Below are 22,195 nucleotides of genomic sequence, written 5' to 3' on the forward strand. Positions count from 1 at the left end.
AAATGACCTGGTTTATGATTCACTTCTGACATAGATTTGGGTTCTTGAATATTTCCACCCAGTCCCTTTCCTAATTCTCGAAGAGACTACTATCCTAGATCAGATTCCATCCTGTCACCTGATGATTGCAGCAGCTCCCACCACATGCCTCACAGCCTCACCTCCCTACGCCCATGTCAGAGCACAGCTGCTCTGAGCCTGCATATTCTTCTGAATCCTGTTCCACTAACCCAGTGGTTGTCAACCTTGGCTGCACATTAGAATCACCTGAGAATCTTTTTAAAATCCTGATTTCTGGGCCTCATCCTCCGGAAATTCTGTTTCTTTGTTACTAATGTTGTGGCCCCACCCCATAACAAAGAAATAGAATTTCCGGAGAATGAGGTCCAGAAATCAGGATTTTAAAAAGATTCCCAGGTGATCTAATGTGCAGCCAAGGTTGAGAACCACTGCTATAACACAACTGTGGGGGCTGAGCCCCTCTTCCAGGGGCTGGACCTTCTTGGATGTCGGGTGGTGAAAGGAGAAGCCATGAGAAGTTGTGGGTGTATAAGAATGAATCTTTATTGTAGGATCCATTGGCCATTGCTAACAAGGAGCCATCAAACAAAACAGTTCTTCAAAGCAAAGTCCATATAGGCATCCACTCACCGGCTGGTTAACATATACACCTTTCCCAAAAGGCAGCAGCAGCCTCTGTACCTACAGCCATTATCTGAGCAGCTGCGTGCTGCCTTTAGACCCACTGCCTCACATAGCAGCGGCACCTGAGCTCTCTAACCTCAATAGTCTCAGTATCCTCTTCAGCCTCTCTCTCTCTCTAGGACACTGGCTGGTCAGTAACATGTATTTTACTATGTAGACAGAAGAGGCTTTCTGCCAAATAGTAAATCATATTTTGGCTACAAAAAGGCTCACATGCACAGTGTACCGTGAGATTGCTACAGCCTTCCTCTTGCACCTGCGTATAGTCCTTGGACACCCTGATTAAGATTCCCATGCTCAGAGTGGCCTTGGCTATCCAGCGTACTGTAAATAGGGCCTTTCATACTGTAATTAGCCTTGAGCATTCAGTGACTCTGGTATGGTTCCCACATCCTGTTACAAAACCAGTTCAAAACACGCCCAAGGCTGGACAGAGGGGTTGTCTAAATCCTAAAGCATGGTGCTGTTTATGAAATTTCTTATGCACGAGATAAAGTTTTAATGGCTTCCCAGCACCTGAATGGTAAATCCCACACCCTTGAGTGAGGCACACCTTGCGCTTCTCCCCGATGAGGCACTTCCCATACATAGCAAGTGCTCTATACCAGTGTTTTGCAAACTTTAATTCTTGACCTGCTGGTAGGTTGGAAATTAATTTAGTTGATCTAGGCTAGCACTGTTAATGAAATAGACTAGACTAGACTGTGGCACACCTAATGAGATTAACCATTATCTGCAAGTTTACTGTTATATAAGTTAAAGAAACTGAAGCTTGACTACCATAGCACAGCTGGTTACTTTATGAAAGGTACATCTTGCCTCTTCTGAAGGACGGGGGGGGGGGGGGGGGGCCGGGGGGGGCGGAGGGGCTTTCCTCACTTAGAAATGGGTGGGGTAGGAGGAAAGAGGACTAAATCATGCAACACTCCTCTATTCTTCTTGTATTTCTCTCTCTTGTGATAAAGCTCATTTCAGAATTTACCCTCATTAAACAATCCCTGTTTTATTGCCTGACTTCAGAGTAGAAGAAACAATAGAGAATCAGGACATAAAGATGCTAGTCTCATCTCTGATGCTAATTAGCTGATTGTTTTGATTTTTCTTTATCCAATAGGAGTAGTAATATTTATCCTGTTTTGTTAGCATCATATTAGATTAATAGATATGGAGAAATTAAAGTGTTAAATAATGTCATATCCATAATATTACTATCTATTCTGGCTTTAGAGCACTTTTAAAATACATTTTCTTATTCTCTGACATTGAGAAGTTGGTGAAAGAATTGCCACTCTATCTGTTGATGTGCTAAGTCAGTACACAAAATGTGCTGAAGAACTTTCCTTGGTGAGTTTGTGGTACTTAAACACCCTTCACATGCAGTCTTTTAGCTCATCACCCTACATAAATCTGTCCATTTGAAGTATAATATCTGTTCATTTTTTAAAAAAATATATCTTATTGATTTTTTACAAAGAAGAAGGGAGAGGGATAGAGAGTTAGAAACATTGATGAGAGAGAAACATCAATTCAGCTGCCTCCTGCACACTCCCTACCGGGGATGTGCCCGCAACCAAGGTACATGCCCTTGACCGGAATCAAACCTGGGACCCTTCAGTCCATAGGCTGACACTCTTCCACTGAGCCAAACCAGTTAGGGCATCTGTTTTTTTTTAACAGGAAACTTTCCTTGATCTGTGACCCACTACCTTATTTCTTCAAAAAATAGATGTGCAGCTCAACATGTGGCTGTTTTCTGATGTACAATATGGTTTATGTGACTGAGTAACTTGCACCTTCCTTATTGAATTGGAAGGTAGGAAATGCCCGTGCAACCTCCTTGAGATATAGGGACTCAAAATGTATAAACAGAATTCAAGAAGCCTTTTCTGATGTTCTGGAGGCAGTTGTTTCACATAGGAAAGCTAAGTCAAGGAACAACTTAGACAATCACGCTTGGTATTAAGGAAAATATCCCTCCCCTGAGAACTCATGGTTCCCCCTAGCTCAGTGGTTCTCAACCTTCCTAATGCCGCCACCCTTTACTACAGTTCCTCATGTTGTGGTCACCCTCCAACCATAAAATTATTTTCATTGTTACTTCATAACTGTAATTATGCTACTGTTATGAATCGTAATGTAAATATCTGATATGCCATATGTGTTTTCCGATGGTCGTGACCCACAGGTTGAGAACCGCTGCCCTAGCTGCATACATACTACTGGTCCTTCAGGCCACTGGAGATGGTACTAAAAATGAAGCAACAGAAAAAGGAGGTATATTAAACTGACTTGACTTTATTCATTTCACTAAATGATCAATTTCTGATTTCACTGCAATAGCCTTTGCTATCTAACCCCTACTGAAAATAATACAAAACCATGCAGAGACTGTGTTTTATAGAGACACTATTAATGTCATTATTGGATGAATCAAATCATGAGCACACCATATCTGGAATTCCTAGATCCATCGGAGCCTGTGTACATCCTAATACCTGGTCACCTGCCTATGGATACATAGCAACTGCTCCAAAATAGCACTTGTTTTAAGAGAGAGGAAAATCACCCGGTTTATTAGGACTTTACAGCACGTCTCTATGAAGTAGGATAATGGCCCCCCTTTTTTTATCAGAGCCATGAAAAATACTCACAAATTACAGCTTCAAACATAAGATGATAATTTGGCCTAGGCCAGATCTGTGAACACAAAAGTTGGGCACCATCAACCTTAAGCATGAAAAGTCTGTTGGGAGTTGAGAGCTCTGAGGTTTTAGAGCAAATGAATTGTGGATGATGGCGGAGGAACTAAAGGCTACCTGGACTGTCCAGATATGAAGAAACCCACTTAGTAACCCAAAACTTGCTTGAAATGGCCCAGGATATATCAATTTAGCTAACAGGAGTGTTAATTAGAGCTTATAGATTCACACTTTAAGGGACAATTTGAATCTTCATGGTTATAAAATACTTACCTCATGAATTCCCAGACTACAGGCTATACAGACAAAAGCATTGGTCATATAATATGCTTTCATTTCACAGTCTTTTAAGAAGCTAGCATTTGATCAAGTGCTTTCTTATGATTGTGCCAAGGTGAGTAACCCTGTCCTGATCTTTTCTACTGTCTCTTCCTGTAATGAGCAGGGGAAAGAGCAAAAATGAGCGTAAAAGGCAGGTCACCTTAGTGGGCAGTTGAGTCTCCCAGGGTATTCACTCCTTAAGGATATATTCTTACTGGTTGGTTTTGCTTTCTCTGGGATGTCTTGGTACCTTCATAGTTTCCTGAATTCTCTATTTTTTAAAAAAATATATTCTTACCCAGTTTCTTCTTATTATGTAGACCCAGCCTAGGCAAATGCCCAGGAAAATGTTTGGTCACCTGGAGTTTTACAGTTCTTATTTTCAGTTAACTACATGCAAATTAATTCTCACCATTAATAATAACTGTAAGCAAGTATGCAAAATACCTTGAAGCATTAAGCATAATATATGAATCAGTAAGAAAACTACTGTATTTTGAAAGTGCTCCTACTAGTATTTGTCCGTGTCTGCATTTCTTGGGCATAAAATAGGGAAGCAGTGACAGTTCTTGAGCTATCGTGAGTCTGTGTGGTTAATATGGAATGTGGTTAAAATTCATGGATGTAGAGGAAATATTTTCACCTTGGAACCTGATAAGAAGATGCTTGGCCCTGCAGGGAGAATTGTAAAACTCACTCTTTCCCCCTTGCCATATAGCCACAGAATTTAGGCACAGAGCAAACCAGCCTCTCCCCACCTGTGTTAGGTATACTTTATATGGTCCAATGATACTTTCCTCTTTGTTCCATGACCTTAATGAAGACTCCCATGCCTTCAACAGTTTGATTCTGAAAGCTACAATTCAATAAGCACCATTTACATTATAATAAGTGTGGCATATTTTTCATACAGCCCCTAGTATGAGCTAGGACTACATTTCTCTCCTATTGTTCCAATGTCCCCACCACTCTGACACATAGGGAGAATGTTGCAATGATTTCCTCCTATTTATACCCTATTTTAATTTGCATGGTACCTTTGAAACATGCTTTCTTTGCATCACTGATTTGTCTTTTTTTTTTTTGTCACTTCCTCCCTTTCTCCCTTCTTCCCTTCCATTTTATTAGGATTCTGATTGCCTTTATTTTTTAACTTGTTAGGAAAAGACACATGTTCTTATAGCTTCCAGGTTCTTACCTACTTACATTTCATTTAGAAATGATTCCATTGTCTTTTATGTCACTGCTTCCTGTTTTAAAGTAGTGACTGGTTGGTTTTGCTTTCTCTGGGATGTCTTGATAACTTCATAGTTTCCTGAATTCTTTACTTTAAAAAAAAAAAAATATATATATATATATATATATATATATATATATATATATTTCTTTATTGATTTCAGAGAAGAAGGGAGAAGGAGAGAGATATAGAAGCATCAATGATGAGAGAGAATCATTGATCGGCTGCCTCCTGCACACCCTTTACTGGGGATCGAGCCCACAACCCAGGCATGTGCCCTTGGCCGAAATCAAACCTGGGACCCCTCAATCTGCAGGCTGATGCTCTATCCCCTGAGCCAAGCTGGCTAGGGCTGAATTCTTTATGTTTATTTAAACCTCAAGCTCTTCAAACATCTCATTCATTCTCTTCTTTGCTATGGCATCTGTGCAGAAATCCTTTTTGAGCCCTCCATCCTTCTGCTTCCTCCAGACTGGTGGCTTTCTGTTTGTGCTACATTATACTTTTGATCGCTTCCTCTCACTGCTCTCCTGGATCGGAACCACTATTTTGTAGATGCCATATTCAGTGGTGTGCAGGTAAACATTTAACAATAGTCTCCCATAACAAATAAACAAAACCCTTACTGTTAGCCTTTCTCAGCATTCATAGTAAATAGCCCCATAATGGCCGATGTCCAGTTCCCGACTTGAGGTCACTGGCCTTGAAGTTGGAAAGAGATGCATCTGATCCATGTTCCCAGGCCTGTGCCGGCAGCCTCAGTGCACCATCGATGAAAACTATCTTGACACAGAGATTTCTAAAAGATACTCATACTTTTTCTGAGTTAACAAAGCAAACAGGATATCATTTCATTTAATTTTATGGCTATTAGCCATTATTATTAATGTCAAGCTCTCAGGCAAACAGTGATGTCTCTCTAGAGTTATGATATTCAGAGAGAAGATAATTGCCTATAAACGAAATACCTAAATAGCTTAACATGAAAATTAGATTAAGCATTAAGTAGCCTTGACCGGGTGGCTCAGTTGGTTGGAGTGTTCTCCTGTACAGCAAAAGGTTGTGGGTTCAATCCCTGGTCAGGGCTCACAAGGAGGCAACCAATGGATGTTTCTTTCTCATTCCTCCTTTCCTCTCTCTCTCTCAAAATCAATAAAAACATATCCTCAGATGAAGGTTTAAAAAATTAAGTGAAAATTTCAATACTACAATATTTTGTTTATTTTTGGCGGGCTTTTTATTGTCGTTAGTTGCCTTTTTAAGATATAATACTCAAATCTAGTTAATGGTTTGTATATTTTTATAGCTGAGTCTTGCCTGACCCTTAATATTATCTCCCCTTTTGATTTTCTTCGTAGCCTTGTGCTTGTGCCTTTATTTCAAGCCACTATAGCCCATTTTTAATTGTTATCAGGGAACAGATATTAATAGAGAGATATAGTGTCTTCAATAAAGAATGAGTATTTTTCCAATAAGTGGTGTTAATTTGGCCTCTCTTTCATTATGCATGTTTCCTTTAACATCATAAAAGAGAATGCTATCCATGCATTTTCTGACAGAAATAAAAACGATGTTTTTTTCTCTGTTTGAAAAGTTCACTTTAAAGGTTTTTGTGATGCACGACAGCTTTAAAATGCGGTTGCTTTTCCAAATGAATTGCCTGCAGCTGCTCTTTTGGTTTTCTTCATTTTTTCCCTGAACACATCCATCCCGTTTGGACATTAAAAAAAGAACAAAACTGCGTATTTACATCACTGACGGGCCAATAAATAAAATGCTGCATTTTTGAAGGCAAAGTTCCTGGGAACTAATTAGAGTCACAAGCTGAGACAAACCAGGGATTGAAAATACAGTGGATGCTGTTGCTTATCCTGCTGATTATTATTTTTTTTAAGCTATTTCTGTGCATCTTCTCATTTGTGAGTGCAGGGCATGATGACAAATCACTTGATGATCAGGAAATATCCATGAAATGAGTGTGGTTCTGGCTGGTTGTCTGTAGGCATTTGCCCTTTTCTCATCCACAGCTTACTGAAGGTGAATCTTAACCAAGGTAGATTCAGCTTACTGGACAGTGGACATTTCTTTATGTCCAAGGAAATTAAAGCTATTCAGGCACACACCTGCCACATAACTAGAAAAATACCTAGGGTGCCATTTTCACTTCAAATCTGCAATTTCTGGTGCCATAACTATGGCTAATGGTTGGGTCATTTTATTAGAATTACTATTTTCTCAAAGTCAATCTAGAAAAATGCTTAAAATGTGTGAGATTAGTGTCCAAATACAGCAGGTGGAATTATAACATTTTTAGACATAGAATACAATAAATATCATGTGTACATGATAATAACATTGTTGGCATTCACTGGACTATTCAAATTCATCTCTTACATCACAAATGCTTTAAGTGTATCTTTTAAATACATTTTAGAATTATTTAAAATGCAGTTGTGTATCATCTATAATAATTGTAAGGGTTCGCGGCACAGGAGACAAAGTCAGAGAGTCAAGCTAGTCAGAAAGGAGGAAAAGAGAAGCTTTAATCTGCGTGCCCAGGCGAGATCCACCAGTCCCAAAGATCCACCAGTGAAGTCGCGCCAACAGGGAAAGGAGGCCCTTTTTTTATACAGCTGTTCAGTGAGGGGTGGGGGGCATGAGCTGTGGGAGTTCCCGCCTGGGGCAGGTCCATCACGGGTTCCAGGAAGGCGTTTCTGTCGCTGTCTGTCTGGCACGCTGACCTGTTAGGAATTCCAGGAAGGGCCCAGTATCTGCGCCACCATCTGCCTTGTGTATGCATGGGCTCCTGGACTTCCCTCTGACCTAACAATAATAAAAGCGTAATATGCTAATGAGACTGGACGTCCTTCCGGATATCTTCCAGATGAAGCTGGGGCTTCAAGGGAAGCCCAGGACCCGGGTGCCAGAGGGAAGCCGGTGCCGGCAGCCGGGGAAGGAAGGCCTACTCTTGCACAAATTTCGTGCATCGGGCCTCTAGTGCAAATATAATAAACTGTGGCATGTCTAAAATTGTTATGGCCCTATCATTTTTATGTCAAAATAATTTCACCTAATCAAGATGAATTTTCATATAGGTGTATGATCTCAATAGAATATGGTTCAAAGGGACTCTCTAATTCTAGTTTTACATGAGGGCATTGAGCCCAGAGTAAGTAAACAAGTAAGCTTCATTGTGAAAAAGTGGTTAGTCATTAACATCAATGACAGCCTAATGAAAGGAAAAAAACAAAACAGAAGATTTGATCATTTATGTTTCACAGAGGAAGGAAGGGATGGTAGGAGGGTTGTTTTTCCAAAACAATACTAGTTTTAGTATTGCCAGTCTGGAGTTATTCCAAATATGTTATAGTAAGCCAACCATTTTACTAAAACTAATGATAAATTGCTATCATAAAATGTCGTGTCATAAAATATCTGTCTAGATTTTCTACTATAGAAAATGATTTAGGGAGGATTGCTCTCCAGATAGGTTTAAAATCCATTTATATTTGAAGTCATAATGCTCAAAGTTATCTTAGTATGTTTTCTGAGAAAAGCTGTAAAAAACAGTATATGAAATAGGTATCACAACTCTAGTGATAATGATGTCCATTAGTGTGACTGAAAAAGAATATGCAGACTTCTCCACCGTGAAATAAAGATTAAAATGGTATGATTATGGCCCTTACCGGGTGGCTCAGTTGGTTGGAGCATGGTCCTATACACCAAGAAGTTTGCAGGTTCCATTCCTGGTCAGGGAACATACTCAGGTTGCTGGTTTGATCCCCCATGGGGGGTGCATATAGGAGGCAATTGATATTTCTCTTTCTCTCAAATCAGTTTGTTTGTTTTTAAAGTATCCTCAGGTGAGAATTTTTTTTAAAAAAAGGTATGATTGTGCTTGGGTTCAATGCTAATGGGCTCTCTTTGCTTTGTTTTAGCTCTCCGCATTAGAGAGGCAGATCTTTGATTTCCTTGGCTTCCAGTGGGCACCTATTCTTGGAAATTTTCTACATATAATAGTTGTCATATTGGGTTTGTTTGGAACCATTCAGTACAGACCTCGATATATCGTGGTGGTAAGTCTTATTTTTACCATGTCTCTTCGTATAAATACTAAAAAATTTCTGTGAGAAGATGAATAAAATAATTTAAGTTGTTCCCTCCGCTATGAGGTGGCACTGCTGTTCTGGCTGTCACACACTGAATTCTTTTGAGACGATTATCTGTGGAAAGGGCGACAGCGAATGTTTACAATGAGAGCAAAGCAACATGACTGTAAATGTGAGACTCACAGTGTAACTAAATTCAAGTATCACAAGGAATTTTTTAAAATCTAAAATTGGGTTTGGGTAGAATAAGAGGTCTGTGGTGGAGGTCTTGATGTCATTATGAGATGTAAATATACACTGTCATTTCAATTGACATGTGACACCTATAAAGGTACCCTACCTAGCCATAACTGTTTGCCAACTGTAAACAATAACATAATATAATTTTAATTGATTTAGGCCATTAAAATGCACGTACTAAAGGCCATTTAGTACTCACCTCTAATGTTTTTTATATGGTATATTATTGACCATTTCTCCATTTGCTTAAGATAAATGTGGAACATGAATCCATACTCCAAACTATGCCAAACAGGGTTAGCCTACCCTCTATCATAGTACAATTTAACAAGATGTATATTGTGGTCCACAATAAAATTCACAGTAATTATGAATAACTTTATAGCTTTCTATAAAAAGAAGGTAATATTTTAGGCTACAGATATAAGAAGGTTGTAAGAAATAACAAGCATAGATAAGTAATTATAAATAGAAGTGTCATACTCTAAAATACTTATTGAGCCTGAATTAATAGACAATATTCAGTAGAATTACTAAATATTTTTTTGTAACTTAATAACATTACCTCATTAGAAGAAACTTTAGACTTAAAAATATGTCATCTTTCAATTTTGGTATAATGCAGTCATATCTATAGAAAATAATGAAGTAATAAAATTTTCTGTAAATGCATTAATTCTCTACTTTGAGTCTCAAAATTGGATTTTTGGTGTCTTTCATCATCTCACAGAGGTGAAGGTCAGGGACTCACAGACAGACTCTGCCCTCAAAATGACTGCCCTGGGGCGCAAGGCATGATTGAAGTCACTCAGCTGGTTGTTGGGGCTACAGAGTTCCTGCTTCAGATTTCTCTGGGGGCCGGCCTGTGCTGAGCCATGGTGTAATGTACTAGAAAGCTGTTCCATGGAGTTGGATTTGCAGTATAAGATGCTTTCATATGCATAATATCAAACGATTATTGGACTTAATGTTCTAGTTTGTCGCTATGAACACAGAACACCTTTACTCATTATGAACTTCTTATTTTATGATGTTGATGGTCTGCTGAAGCACATGTCAGATGGCTAGAAAACCAGTGGTTTCCATGGAATAAAGTTGTTGGTGTACCTCAGTGACATTAACAGGCCTATTGCTTTCACCCGCTAACCTAAATTAATTCTACACACTCTTCACACAGCCACTGCGTTAGTGGAGGCGTCGGCCTCTCTCCTGCATATGCACTCCTCACTTGCTTTCAGCCCTCCTCCTTTCCAGTGTGTTCTCAGCACTTTTACTGAAGCAGTTGCTTAAAAGCCTTCACTACCTCTCAACAGGATAAAATGTAAGAACATTCCTGGCTGACCCACCTGTCCAAACTCAGGTCTCACAGTCAGTCTTTCCTTTTTTCCTCTTCCTTCCTTCATTCCCACTTTTCTCCCTCCCTTTTTCCCTTCTTTATTTCTTAACTTCCCATTCAAACCTTATTTATTGGGTTTCTGCTGTGTGTTTGGCATTGCATTGGGTGTGGACTACATTGGTGAGCAAACACAGACACAACTATTCTCTGTTCTCCTGGGTACTTACAGTCTAGTGAGGGGAAGTGGGCCTTTATCAAGAAATCATCCACTTACATGTTACATTATAATTGTGACAAGGAACACATGTACCATGAGATGCACACTGGGAACATCCATCTGACTCTGCAGAAGTAAATGCGGAGTGAGTGTGAGTTCGCCAAGAAAGAAGGGACTGGAGGGGGTTCTGGGCAGGAATCACTACAGGGCACATAGTGGGATGTCAATAGCACTAGTTCCCATTCACTCATTGAGCCTTTATTGAGAACCTACTGTACTGTGATAGGTTGGACAAATGGGAAAGAATGTAAATGATAGTGTCCCTGCTCTCCAGGAACTCATTAAGTAAGCGGTGGGGAGGCACAGGTGCAGGGGGCTCTGGAAAATGAGAATGCAACGGGGCAGAGGCCGGGAGAGAGCATGAGCCAGCCTCAGAGACGTGAAAGAGCAGAGAGTCTGTGCACATCAGCGTCCTGGACCCTCCATTCCTGCCTGAGCTCCAGCCTCTCACTCTTGAAGCTGTGCCTGGTGTTTGTGCCCAGCTCTAGCAGCATGTCCTCCCTCGCATGCACACTTCTTTCCACGCACTACTCGTGCCAGCCACACTGAATAATTTGTTTTCCTAAGACCATATGCTGTTATTTGCCTCTTCCATTTGCACACGCTTGGAATGCCCTACACTCCTTACCCACTTGGGAGGTGGGTAATAATCCTTCAACTGAATGCCACCTCTTAAGAGTCTGACCTGACCACCCCACTCGAGACAAGTGCCAGTTCCCCTCTGCTCTCTTAGATCCCGCAGCTCTTTCTATCCTAGCACTCTCCACAGTCACCATCCTTGCCTCTGGCCATCTCACCCCATCAACAGTGTTCTCCTTGCAGGCGGAGCATGCCTATTCACCGCTGTATTCTAGGTCTATCCCAGGATGCTTAATACTTGATCGTACAAATAACAAGTACATTAACTGTTATTGGATGAAATGATTTTTGCAGGATGAACAAGAAAATGATCTCTAACTTTAGAACATGCCTGAGTTCAACAAGAAAGTCTCACCTTACTCCCTTGCTTAGCACATTCTGAACTTGAGGATTCACATGAAAAAATAGTATATGCTACTCTGCCTGCACCTACATTGAGCTGACTTACTCCTCAACTTACCTTTTTCTAAGCATTATAATGCCTTGGGCTCCTGCCACTGTGATGAAGGAGGTCCCACAGCAAAGACTATCAGAAAAATTCACCCAAATCACAAAATGAAAGAGCAGTAAATTCCCCTTGGATACCGTCACTGCTGAAAAGGTCGAATTTGCTATTTATTTTTAGAACACAAAACAACGTTGTTATATGGTACTCTTTTACTGATTAAAATTTATTTTAGCTACAGTGCAAGGTAGGCTATCTACAGTAGGGAATACAAGTTTAGTTGAAGAGCTTCTATGCACCTTTTGTGTTTCTTTAGCTCAAGACAAAATGGAGCTGAGTGTGGGTTGTGAAACCCTATTGGGCAGTTTTAAAGTACTGTTCTAGAGTCGGCTGTTTACCGCTGTTTACTCCTATTTCACATATCTGAAAATCTTACTTATGAATTCAAATATGAGATTCTGCCCTCGAATTATTTGGATCATAATTCTGTGTGAAGGACGGCAAGTTGCTTTAATTTGAATTGTTATATAGAAAAAATTTACTATGTCATCATACATCTCCTTCCTGAGCTACTGCTCAACACGAGTTAAGAATGTTAGGTTTCCATTTAATTGGTGCCAGATTTAAATCCTCCTCCACCAATTACTGGCTGTGAAGACTTGGCACATTTATTTGCTTTCTTTGTAATATAGTTTATTTGTAAAAACCTGACTCAGAGTTGCTTGTAAGAATTATATAATGTTTGTGACTTGCTTAGCATAACCCAACAGAGTAAGTGCTTAGTAAGTAATTGAGCTATTTAATGTTTAATGTCTTCTTTTTTTCCTAAGCTATTGTACATATTTTATCTGATTAATACACATATGAATGAATGAGTGGGCTTTCTGGTAATTGGAAAACAAACAAGCTCAGGAAGTAAAAATAAATCATGTTATAGACTAATTGCTCAATGAGGATGAAATATAATGCAAACCTTTTAAAGTTCATTTCAATTAAAAATATTGAAATGTTTTCATAAAACTGGGAAATATTCACAGAGCACATAGAACACATGAAGTTTAGAAAAATCTTTATAGTCTTTATGTAAATTAGAACTTAAAATATGTGTACTAAATTTAAGCAAAGTAGGATAAATAAATAGGTAGATCAATGATAATTATACAGAGTGTTTTGGGTTTTTGCATTTTGTTGTTTTTTTTTACATTGGTAAATTGTCTTATGTATTGCAAGTGTATTTATCTAGATATGTAAGCATGTAGGCATGCTTCATGATAACCAAAGAGCATTTGTTAAAAACGGAGTCTTATCTCTTTTTCTATTCTTCTTTGAATTGAATTATAAATAAAATAGTCCACATCAAAACGAGGACATATGTTGTCCTAACACTTCCTGCCTAAGTAAATATTTATGGATGTATTTGTATTGCTAGAGATTTCTTTCCCTTTATCTCCATGTTAAGACTTGTGTCTCAGGTGCACATTGAGATATGCAGTTTTCATATCATTACAATCCAAAATTCAAACATACAATCTTTGTATCAGAAGAAACTTACATTATTGCTTTAAAAATGATGTTCATATCATACATGACATATTAATCACAAAATACAAAAGAAACCATCTTTCCAAAAACATTGCCAGTTATAGAGTATATATATATACAAATGAAATAAATTTTTGGTAACTAGTAATTTGGTGAATTGGTCACTTGATAAATTGTAAACTTTGATAAAGTGTTAGCTCTCAAACTAATCTACAGTCCTTTTCTTAAGATCTTTTATAATAAAGCCTATCATGTAATCCTGAAGCATCCCAGCTCCAGGGTTTCTATCTCAACAATAACACTAAGTCGTCATATTATTCCCTCACTACCTTGGTTGTAGTGTGATGACTGACTGAACTGATCAATGTGAAGTGCTGAGCACAGTACCAGTAACACAGAAAGCAGCAGAGTACTCACTCTTGTTATTAAGAATTTAGCAGCTGCGAGTGGGAGTCTGCTCATCCTGGGAATTTTCTCTCTGAAAGTTCAGAAGTGACCTCAGCAGTCCATCTGGTGAGGGGCCCGGAATGCACTTCAATCACTACACTTGTGCTCTGATTTTTAAATAGATTTGCTCTATAATTCAGGTGTTATAACTGTTATGAGTAGATTGACTTTCCTAAAAGTATACTTATGAGTTGGGTTGGCAATCCTAAAAATTAAAAACCATATGGTTTTGCAATGAATTCCATTTGTTTCCTCTGTTAGTCTTGCTTCAGTTTATGTCCTTTCCTTAACCTTTATCTCCAGCTTTTTTCTCATTACTGAGTGGTCTGTAGTCTCTCTCATTCTAATATATTCATAATTAGATTGATTTAGGATGAAAAATATCAGATACCAGACGTCATCTTATTAGCAACAGCTTTAAAATGTATTGTTGTTACTGTGACTTGGCCAGTTTGCAAAAAGTATACATTGCTGATGTAGTTTAGCTATTTTCAATATTCTTGGGAATATTTTGTGGTTCAAAATGTATGTTTCAATACATTTGGCCTATTTTTAAAAACTAAGTTCACTCATATTAAAAGATATTACTAACAGAAGATATCAGCAGAACATCAATGTACCTGCAAATACTAAAAGCCTTAATGTATTTTAACTTACTTTAACTTTTTAATGTATTTTCCAGCTTTTCTAAATTTCCAGTCATTTGAAGTCTTAACTCATTATTATAATTGCATTATTTAAAACAAATAAGCAAAACCTATTCTCAGAAAGAAAAAAAGATAATGAGATATCTAATGTAACCAATTATAAGACTACCCAACTATAGATTATTTTGAAAGCCTTTTGAAAGTCATAAATAACAGAAAGACATAAAGTGTAAATTAAATTTTATAAGTAACTAAAAGCTTCTGATAAGATTTCTAATAGGAACATGGCTATTTTATACAGAGTATACAATTTATATTATTTGACACAGAATAGAATAAGCTAATGAAAGGATTTCCATATTTATTTTAATTTGACAATAGCATGTAATGATTATAATCATTGATAGAAACCAATAATTTAATTACTTTGTCTTTTTAAGAAATTAAGAATTCATAGATTTTTGTGGTAAAATAAAATGAATGAGCAAACCATTGTAGCTGATCTGTTAATTGTGTTCCCATGGCAAGCATCAATTCTCAGCCATCCAAGCTGTTTTATATATCAGTTTTCTTGGCCTCAGTCTCTCCATCTACATAAGAAAATGACTGGATGAATTGAGCCCTGAGACCTCCCCTATTAATGCAGATTGATTAATACTCTTGAGGAAGGCATTTTCTAATACATACTACATTAACAATACCAATTAATCAGTAAGGCTAGCATAGTTTGTTCAATGAGATTGGAAGGTATTTTTCCATTATGGAAATCTGTTGTTCATTTGCTCATTTTACTAGTAAATCCTATTGATTATTTCTGTGCTTTTAAAAGATATTTTACAGGATCATGTAATTCTATGATTATAGTAAAGGCACCCGTTTCACTCTTAATAAAATAGTATAACAAATGATGGTTTGTTAATTTTACTCCACACATCTATTTTCAAACATAATCCTCATTTAGGAAGATGGAAGTAATATTAGTCCATTTAGGAAGATGGACTAAAACATTCTAAAACTTGACAATTTAATATTATAACTAAAAAATGGAGAAATAGGAAGATAGCCACCAAAAATTTGCGTAATTGCATTCCCTGGGAAAGCTAATATTCAGAAAACAGAAATCAAGTCAGCGCTTGGATTTAACCTATATGTGCAAGCCAGTAATGCACTTTAAAAATAAATCTAGCTTTATTGGCATCTACTGACGGCAGTGGAAACTATTGGATTTTTAATTTCTACAGATCTTAGGGGACCTCATAAGGAGCACTCTTTCCTGAGCACACCCTCTTTCTTCCCAGAAGAGTTAGGCTCATTGACATTTTGTTATTGATTGATTTGGTATATATGCCTTTCATCTCCACATTTTTCTTCTCTTTCTCCCCACCCTCCCCCTTTCTCTCTAGTATACAGTATGGACTGCCCTCTGGGTCACGTGGAATGTGTTCATTATCTGCTTTTATTTGGAAGTAGGTGGGCTCTCTAAGGTAAGTTTATCATGCTTTTAAAATACACTTTAAAAAGAGTATGCTAATAAATAATGATGATGCCTGTGTATTATGATGTATGCAGAGCAACCTCAGTAACATTACAAATGGAATACTAATAAAACATGAGTTTGGATACCATTCAGGAAGAAATGACCTTGGGCGGGTTTCACGTAATGGAACTCCAAAGTAGCGGCGCCATGGCTTAGTTTGGTCAGCTGTAGTGGAACTTGGCTTCCAGGGAATCATGTTCACTTTAAAAAGGCCTAATGTGCCATATGCTTTCACGCATATATGGAATTTAATGAACAAACTGAACTACCAAGCAAAATAGACACAGATTCTTAGGTAGAGAGGAGGCAGACAGCTCTGCTGGGAGAGGGGTGTGTGTTGGGGGTATGAAGGAATTGAGAAGAAAAAGAGAGAACTAATGGACAGGGACAAGAGTGTGGTGATTGGCGGAAGGGGGAGTGGGAAGGTCAAAGAGGGCATAGAGGGATAAATGGTGATGCGAAAAATAAAATAAGTGAAAAGACCGAATGTCACAATGACCACAGCACCAAATGTTAAGTGAAAAAATGGCTTTGAATCTTCTTCTTTTAAACTGGGAAAATAAATAAGATGTTAATGTAACAAATATGAATAGCAAGGTTCTATCTTTGTTTGAATACTAATCCTAAAAAAAAGTTTAAAAAATGTGTTTGACAAAGAATGAAATCCATAGATATTTAACTGGAGCATACATTTAACTAATAGTTAAGTACATCAGTGTGGTGATCCCTATTTTGAAATCCTGATATGACAGAGGAGGTATCTTAATAAGGCATGATACAGATATTATTTCTAGATCTAGTATCAGCAGGCCACATGACTTTCGCATGACTCTGCACTGTCTTTCACCTGCCACCCAAATGCAAAAGCATCTTAGGTTAGGTTTCTAGTTGTGCTTCTTAAACATGTTTCTCACAAAGCAGCACAGTTTTCTCTTGTAGAGACTGTAGAGAAGAAACTCAACAGTATAATTACAAAAGAATAAGAAAGCTGTAATTATATTTTTTAGGTTTTTCACGGTCAACTGTATTTGTGCTAACATAGGCTATTGCTTTATGATAGTCTCAAATTTTCTAAGGAACATAACGGTCATCCACTAACATTCATGTTTTGATCTGAGGAAATCTGCCTTGACCAACACGGATGCCTTTAGAATTGTTAGGCTCCGGTTGAAGTCCATCTGGTAACAAAGAATTTTTGATTGAGCCAAGCAGAAAAAATCCCCAAAGGATTTTCTCCAGAACCTCCAAAGGTGGCTACCCTTTGTTCCACATTATCATAACTTTATAATTAGAACTTGTCATCCTCTTCTCACATTGGCAAATGTACCAGGAACCAGAAATGACATTTCTAATTCTGAGTTCATACAAATTCACTAATATCTCCCTTTAATATTTATGCTATTAATCCCATTTCACCACTAATTTCTAAGACAGAAAACAAAACCACTTAAATCAGTGCCCAGTTATCTTCTGTAACATGCAGATTAGAAAGCAGTTTTAAAATGCAAATCTTATGAATAATATAATTAGGAATAATAAGTTAAGCATAGCATTTTTCAACACAAAGCATTTTGTACCTTGTGACTTTGAAGTCATTTTAAATCATAATTTTATTTCACTGGGTAGCAATTTCCTTTTATTTTCTTCCATATAAACTGATTTGGAGTAAGTTAGACAGGCATTTTATCCTGTAGAATTGGCCTCATAGTGTGTTGAAAGAAGACTCAAGTTCAAATTATAAGTCTTCTTTTTTCAATCTTGTCTTTAGCACTTATTAACTATGGGCCCTTAGGCAAATCATTTAACCCACTGAGTCTCTGTGAAATATAAAAACAGGAGCAGCTTTGCCAGTTGGGATAGAAAATATGATTGTTGGGGTGTTAGCATTGCTTTAAGGGTATCAGATGTGGTAACTCAGGTAAGCTTCCAAGCAACCCTCTGAAGGAATAAAAAAAAATAATAATGATGATGCCATTCATTTGCTCCACACAAGTCTGATTTTCCTCCTCTGCTCCAAGTTACTTTTATGGACGGTCTTTCTAATATCAGTGTACATGTGAGGGTGTTTTTTTCTCATTTCTTTGGGTGCAAGGTTATAAAAAATGGATATGTAGTCTTGGTTACTCATTACATTATCCACTAAAATGCTAGTAAGTAGTCAGTCAATTATTCTAGGTCATTAAAAGGATAGATAACTCCAAAGGAGCATCCTAAAGATTTTCTGTTGGTTTCCTTCTATTTACCACCTCTAAGGCTAGTAACGTTTCCCTGGTTCACCAGTGTAGCCTCAATTGCAATCCGTAGTAAATCTATTCTGAAAAATAGAGCAGAGCTAAGGACCCAGACAAACCCAACCACCTCTGCCACCCGCCCAGGTTGGGTTTTGTAAGACATTCCTTGTCCGTTTGTGCTGGTTCGTATACTAACTTTCTAGAGCTCTCCATCTCCTGCTAGTTCATGAACACATTTCTTAGAATTACCCTCTTGGGTACATTAATAGAAGTCACCTTCACTGACTGGCTTATTTCGCTTAGCATAATGCTCTCCAGTTCCATCCATGCTGTTGCAAATGGTAAGAATTCCTTCTTTTTTACATCAGCATAGTATTTTATTGTGTAGATGTACCACGGGGGTGGGGAGGGGGGGTAGGAAAGAAGAAGAAGTTTCCTTATACCTTGATTATTGCCCAAAATATTTACTCTAAAATAGTGAATCTTTCTCCTAAAACTGGATTCAGGTTAGTTTCCACAACATCTCTAGGAATCTGAATGTTACTCCAATGGCAGGCACTACCAAACCATTCTTATTAACTGAAAGTATGCATCCTTATGGGCATGAACAAGCATGCATCTGGTCTATTATGGGGATTCTTGATCGTAGCCTCCAGGTTTTCCTTTTGCTGTTATTCCTCTGCCAACCAGCTCTACCTCGTTTTGTTTGTTACTGTGATCTTGAGGGTCCTGATTCATTTCCAGAACTTGAAGAAAATGAAAGTATTGTTTAATGTACATGTATGGTGGGGTCAGGATGACTATGGGTAGGTAACTGAAGATTACTTCCATAATCTACCGGAGCCTCAGTTTTCTTTTTTGAAAAAATGAGGAAAATCACAACACTAATTTTACTGAATTATTGAATTCAATAATGCATATAAGTGACTTAGAGTCTTGGCACATTATGATGTTTCAGTAAATGGTGGTTTTTATCTTTGCCATCGGCATCATCATCTTTATTATTATTGAGAGAAAAATTAACAAACATCACAAGCTTCATCCTTCAAACCTTTGAGACATGTATCTATTAATACGCAAGAGCTATAAAAGGGAATAATGCAGGGCTGAGTGACTTGTTTTAAAGCAGATGTAACAGTCCCTTGTGATGGGACCTCGGATCTGCATATTAACTTCACAGCTGTGACACTATTAATTAAACCCTTTCCTTCAACATGTACATAGCTGTTTTGAAAAACTTCTACACCCAGATTCCCCTCGTGTCAAGGGAATCATATGCATCTTTAGAAGTCCCTAAGGCTGTTTTCCATGCCACACTTTAAGATCACCGAGGGCACAATTAATAAGTTATTGCTGCTCCTTTGGAAGTTGCAAGAATTGGAATAATGTTTTTTCTCCCTAGGAATACATTCAGAATGTAAATATATGAAAACCCACCTCACTTGCTACATTTAAAGTTACAGAAAAATGTGATGTTGAGAACCCAAGTTGTACTTTTTCTTTTTTAATTTTAAAGGACTTCAGCTGTCATCTTAGGGCATCTTTTTGATGACTCCAAATTGTAGGAACTTTAGGCTAATATTCCTTCTAATTGGTTTTTCTGCAAAGATGTGTGGAACTTACACATTACGGACCTAGAGGATGTTCAGTGTGGCACATACACATAGAATTCAGAATGTGTATGGCTATACATGAGCATAACTTAGACATAGAAAGAAGGTAAAGAAATTCTAGGAAGATTTATCTTATACTAACTGTGAGCTTTGATTAGAAGCCTTCTAGAAACTTCCAGGCAGGGCATGGAGGAGGGGATGGACTAGCCTTTACAGACTTCCCACTCTGGGCAGGTGCTTTGCATTGCCTTCACACACACATGGAAAACCGACCTGCATTTGTTTCTCTTTGTCATGTTTTAACGACTGCATTTTTCTCATAGTGGCCTGATTTGTGGGTGTTTTGATTCTTAAATAAGGTTAAACCATTTCTCCAAATGCCAATAATGGCACTTCTTTTGTTCTCTGGCTCAAATTGACCCCATGGTTCATGAGGGTCTCTTCTCTTGAGAGAATCTTTAGTTGAATATTTCACCTGCACAGCCAGACAGGGTCATTGGGATAATTCTTTTTCAAGGTTCATTCTTATTACCTAGCCAGAATTGTTCCTCCGTACTTACTGGGAAAATCGTCTTCCCTGATCAAGATTCATTTCCTTCAAGGTTGGATTCTTCCGCTAACTTTGGCGTTGGGCAGGTCCTTTCAAGTAGGAAAGTTCCAGACCATCAATTCAGAGCTCTCCACAGGAGCAATTGCACAGGAAGCAGGACTCTCAGCTCCCCTGAGCCGGGTGCTATCCATATATTATTTTTATAAACATTCTAATAGTTTTGTGTCTCAAAGAATTCTTTTTCTGATGGCAGTTTCAAACTAAATCGATGATATATAGTATACTTCTTTTCTTTATTTAAACAAATAAAACTTACTACATCTAGTAATGAGTTCTAAACTAAAATTTATCTTTTCCTTTGCATGATTTCTTTCTATGTGATCAGTTTTCAAAAGGAATCTTGAAATGTGATGTTTACAGAGGGCCAAGCTAGCTACAAAGCATCTTTATTCAGGAATAACAAATCAGCAAATGATTCAGAAAAGCGTCGTAGAAACACAGAAAAACTACACTTACTTTCAGCCCTGGCCTGTTGGCTCAGTTGGTTGGAGTGCCATCCTGTGCAGCAAAGGGTTGTGAGTTCGATTCTTGGTCAAGGTACATGCCTAGGTTGAGGGTTTGATCCCTGGTTGGGGTGAGTATGGGAGGCAACTGACTGATGTTTCTCTCTCACATCAATATTTTTCTCTCTCTCCCTTTCTCTCTAAAATCAATTAAAAAGCACATCCTCATGTGAGGATTAAGAAACAACAACAATAAAAAACAATTCCGACTTTCAAAACTCCAAGAGTGATATCCTATTTACTATATCATGAAGTAAATGGCATATCTATATCATGAACACTTTGGGAAATGCATAACTCTTTCAGTTCACTAGAATAACAAAATACAGTGGGGCCTTGACTTACGAGTGTCCCGACTAACGAATTTTTCGAGATACGAGCTATCTCTGGGCTGATTTTTTGCTTTGAGTTGCGAGCTAAAATTCGGGTTATGAGCCAGCTTCAGATACTCCACCACTAGTTGGCGCGTCCCACTGTACTACAGATTCTGAACTATATTAGTCCAATTGATATGTCTGTGAAGCTACTGCATACATAAATTAAGCCATTCTAAGTAGACCATGGTTGCTGAATTTCTATGTAAGCATTAATTTCAAGGAAATTTTGTTGTTTCAGAGAAACCACACTTTTATAGCTCATATTCTAATTCTTTGCAATATTTTTAAAGATGATTTAAAGATGCTACTACCAAATTTTTTATGCAGCCAGTAAACATCAGATCATTTTAGAACAACAATGGGTAGAACATGAATAAATGCCTTTAAGATTTTGGATGTTCTTGCTGGGATGTTAATGGTTTTGTTTGGAAGACATAATATATCTGTTGTGAAATGTCAATGCAGAGTCCAAACCTGGTGATAAAGAATCTCAAGTCACATTTGCATTGGTTTTCCAATTACAAAAGAGAGCCTGGTAAACATGTTTAGTTGCATTAGTTATTTGCTTTTATTTTATTTTTTAAATATATTTTTATTGATTTTAGAGAGAGGGAGAGAGAGATAGAAACATTAAGAAGAGAGAACATCAATCCTACCTCCTGCACACCCCCTACTGG

The 22,195-nt window shown here is 37.8% G+C and overlaps 1 protein-coding gene across 2 annotated transcripts in view; it reads left to right on the forward strand.

The window, feature by feature from the left end:
• NKAIN3 (sodium/potassium transporting ATPase interacting 3) overlaps nt 1-22,195 on the forward strand; it is a 421,429-nt gene that overhangs the window by 212,374 nt on the left and 186,860 nt on the right. For both annotated transcript variants that reach the window (XM_036338349.1, XM_036338350.1), the window contains exons 2-3: nt 8,904-9,041; nt 16,051-16,131. In XM_036338349.1, coding sequence (XP_036194242.1) covers nt 8,904-9,041; nt 16,051-16,131 — 219 coding nt within the window. The remainder of the gene's footprint in view (nt 1-8,903; nt 9,042-16,050; nt 16,132-22,195) is intronic.

The sequence above is a fragment of the Myotis myotis genome, unplaced genomic scaffold, assembly GCF_014108235.1.
Source record: "Myotis myotis isolate mMyoMyo1 unplaced genomic scaffold, mMyoMyo1.p scaffold_m19_p_16, whole genome shotgun sequence".
NCBI classification, from domain to species: domain Eukaryota; kingdom Metazoa; phylum Chordata; class Mammalia; order Chiroptera; family Vespertilionidae; genus Myotis; species Myotis myotis.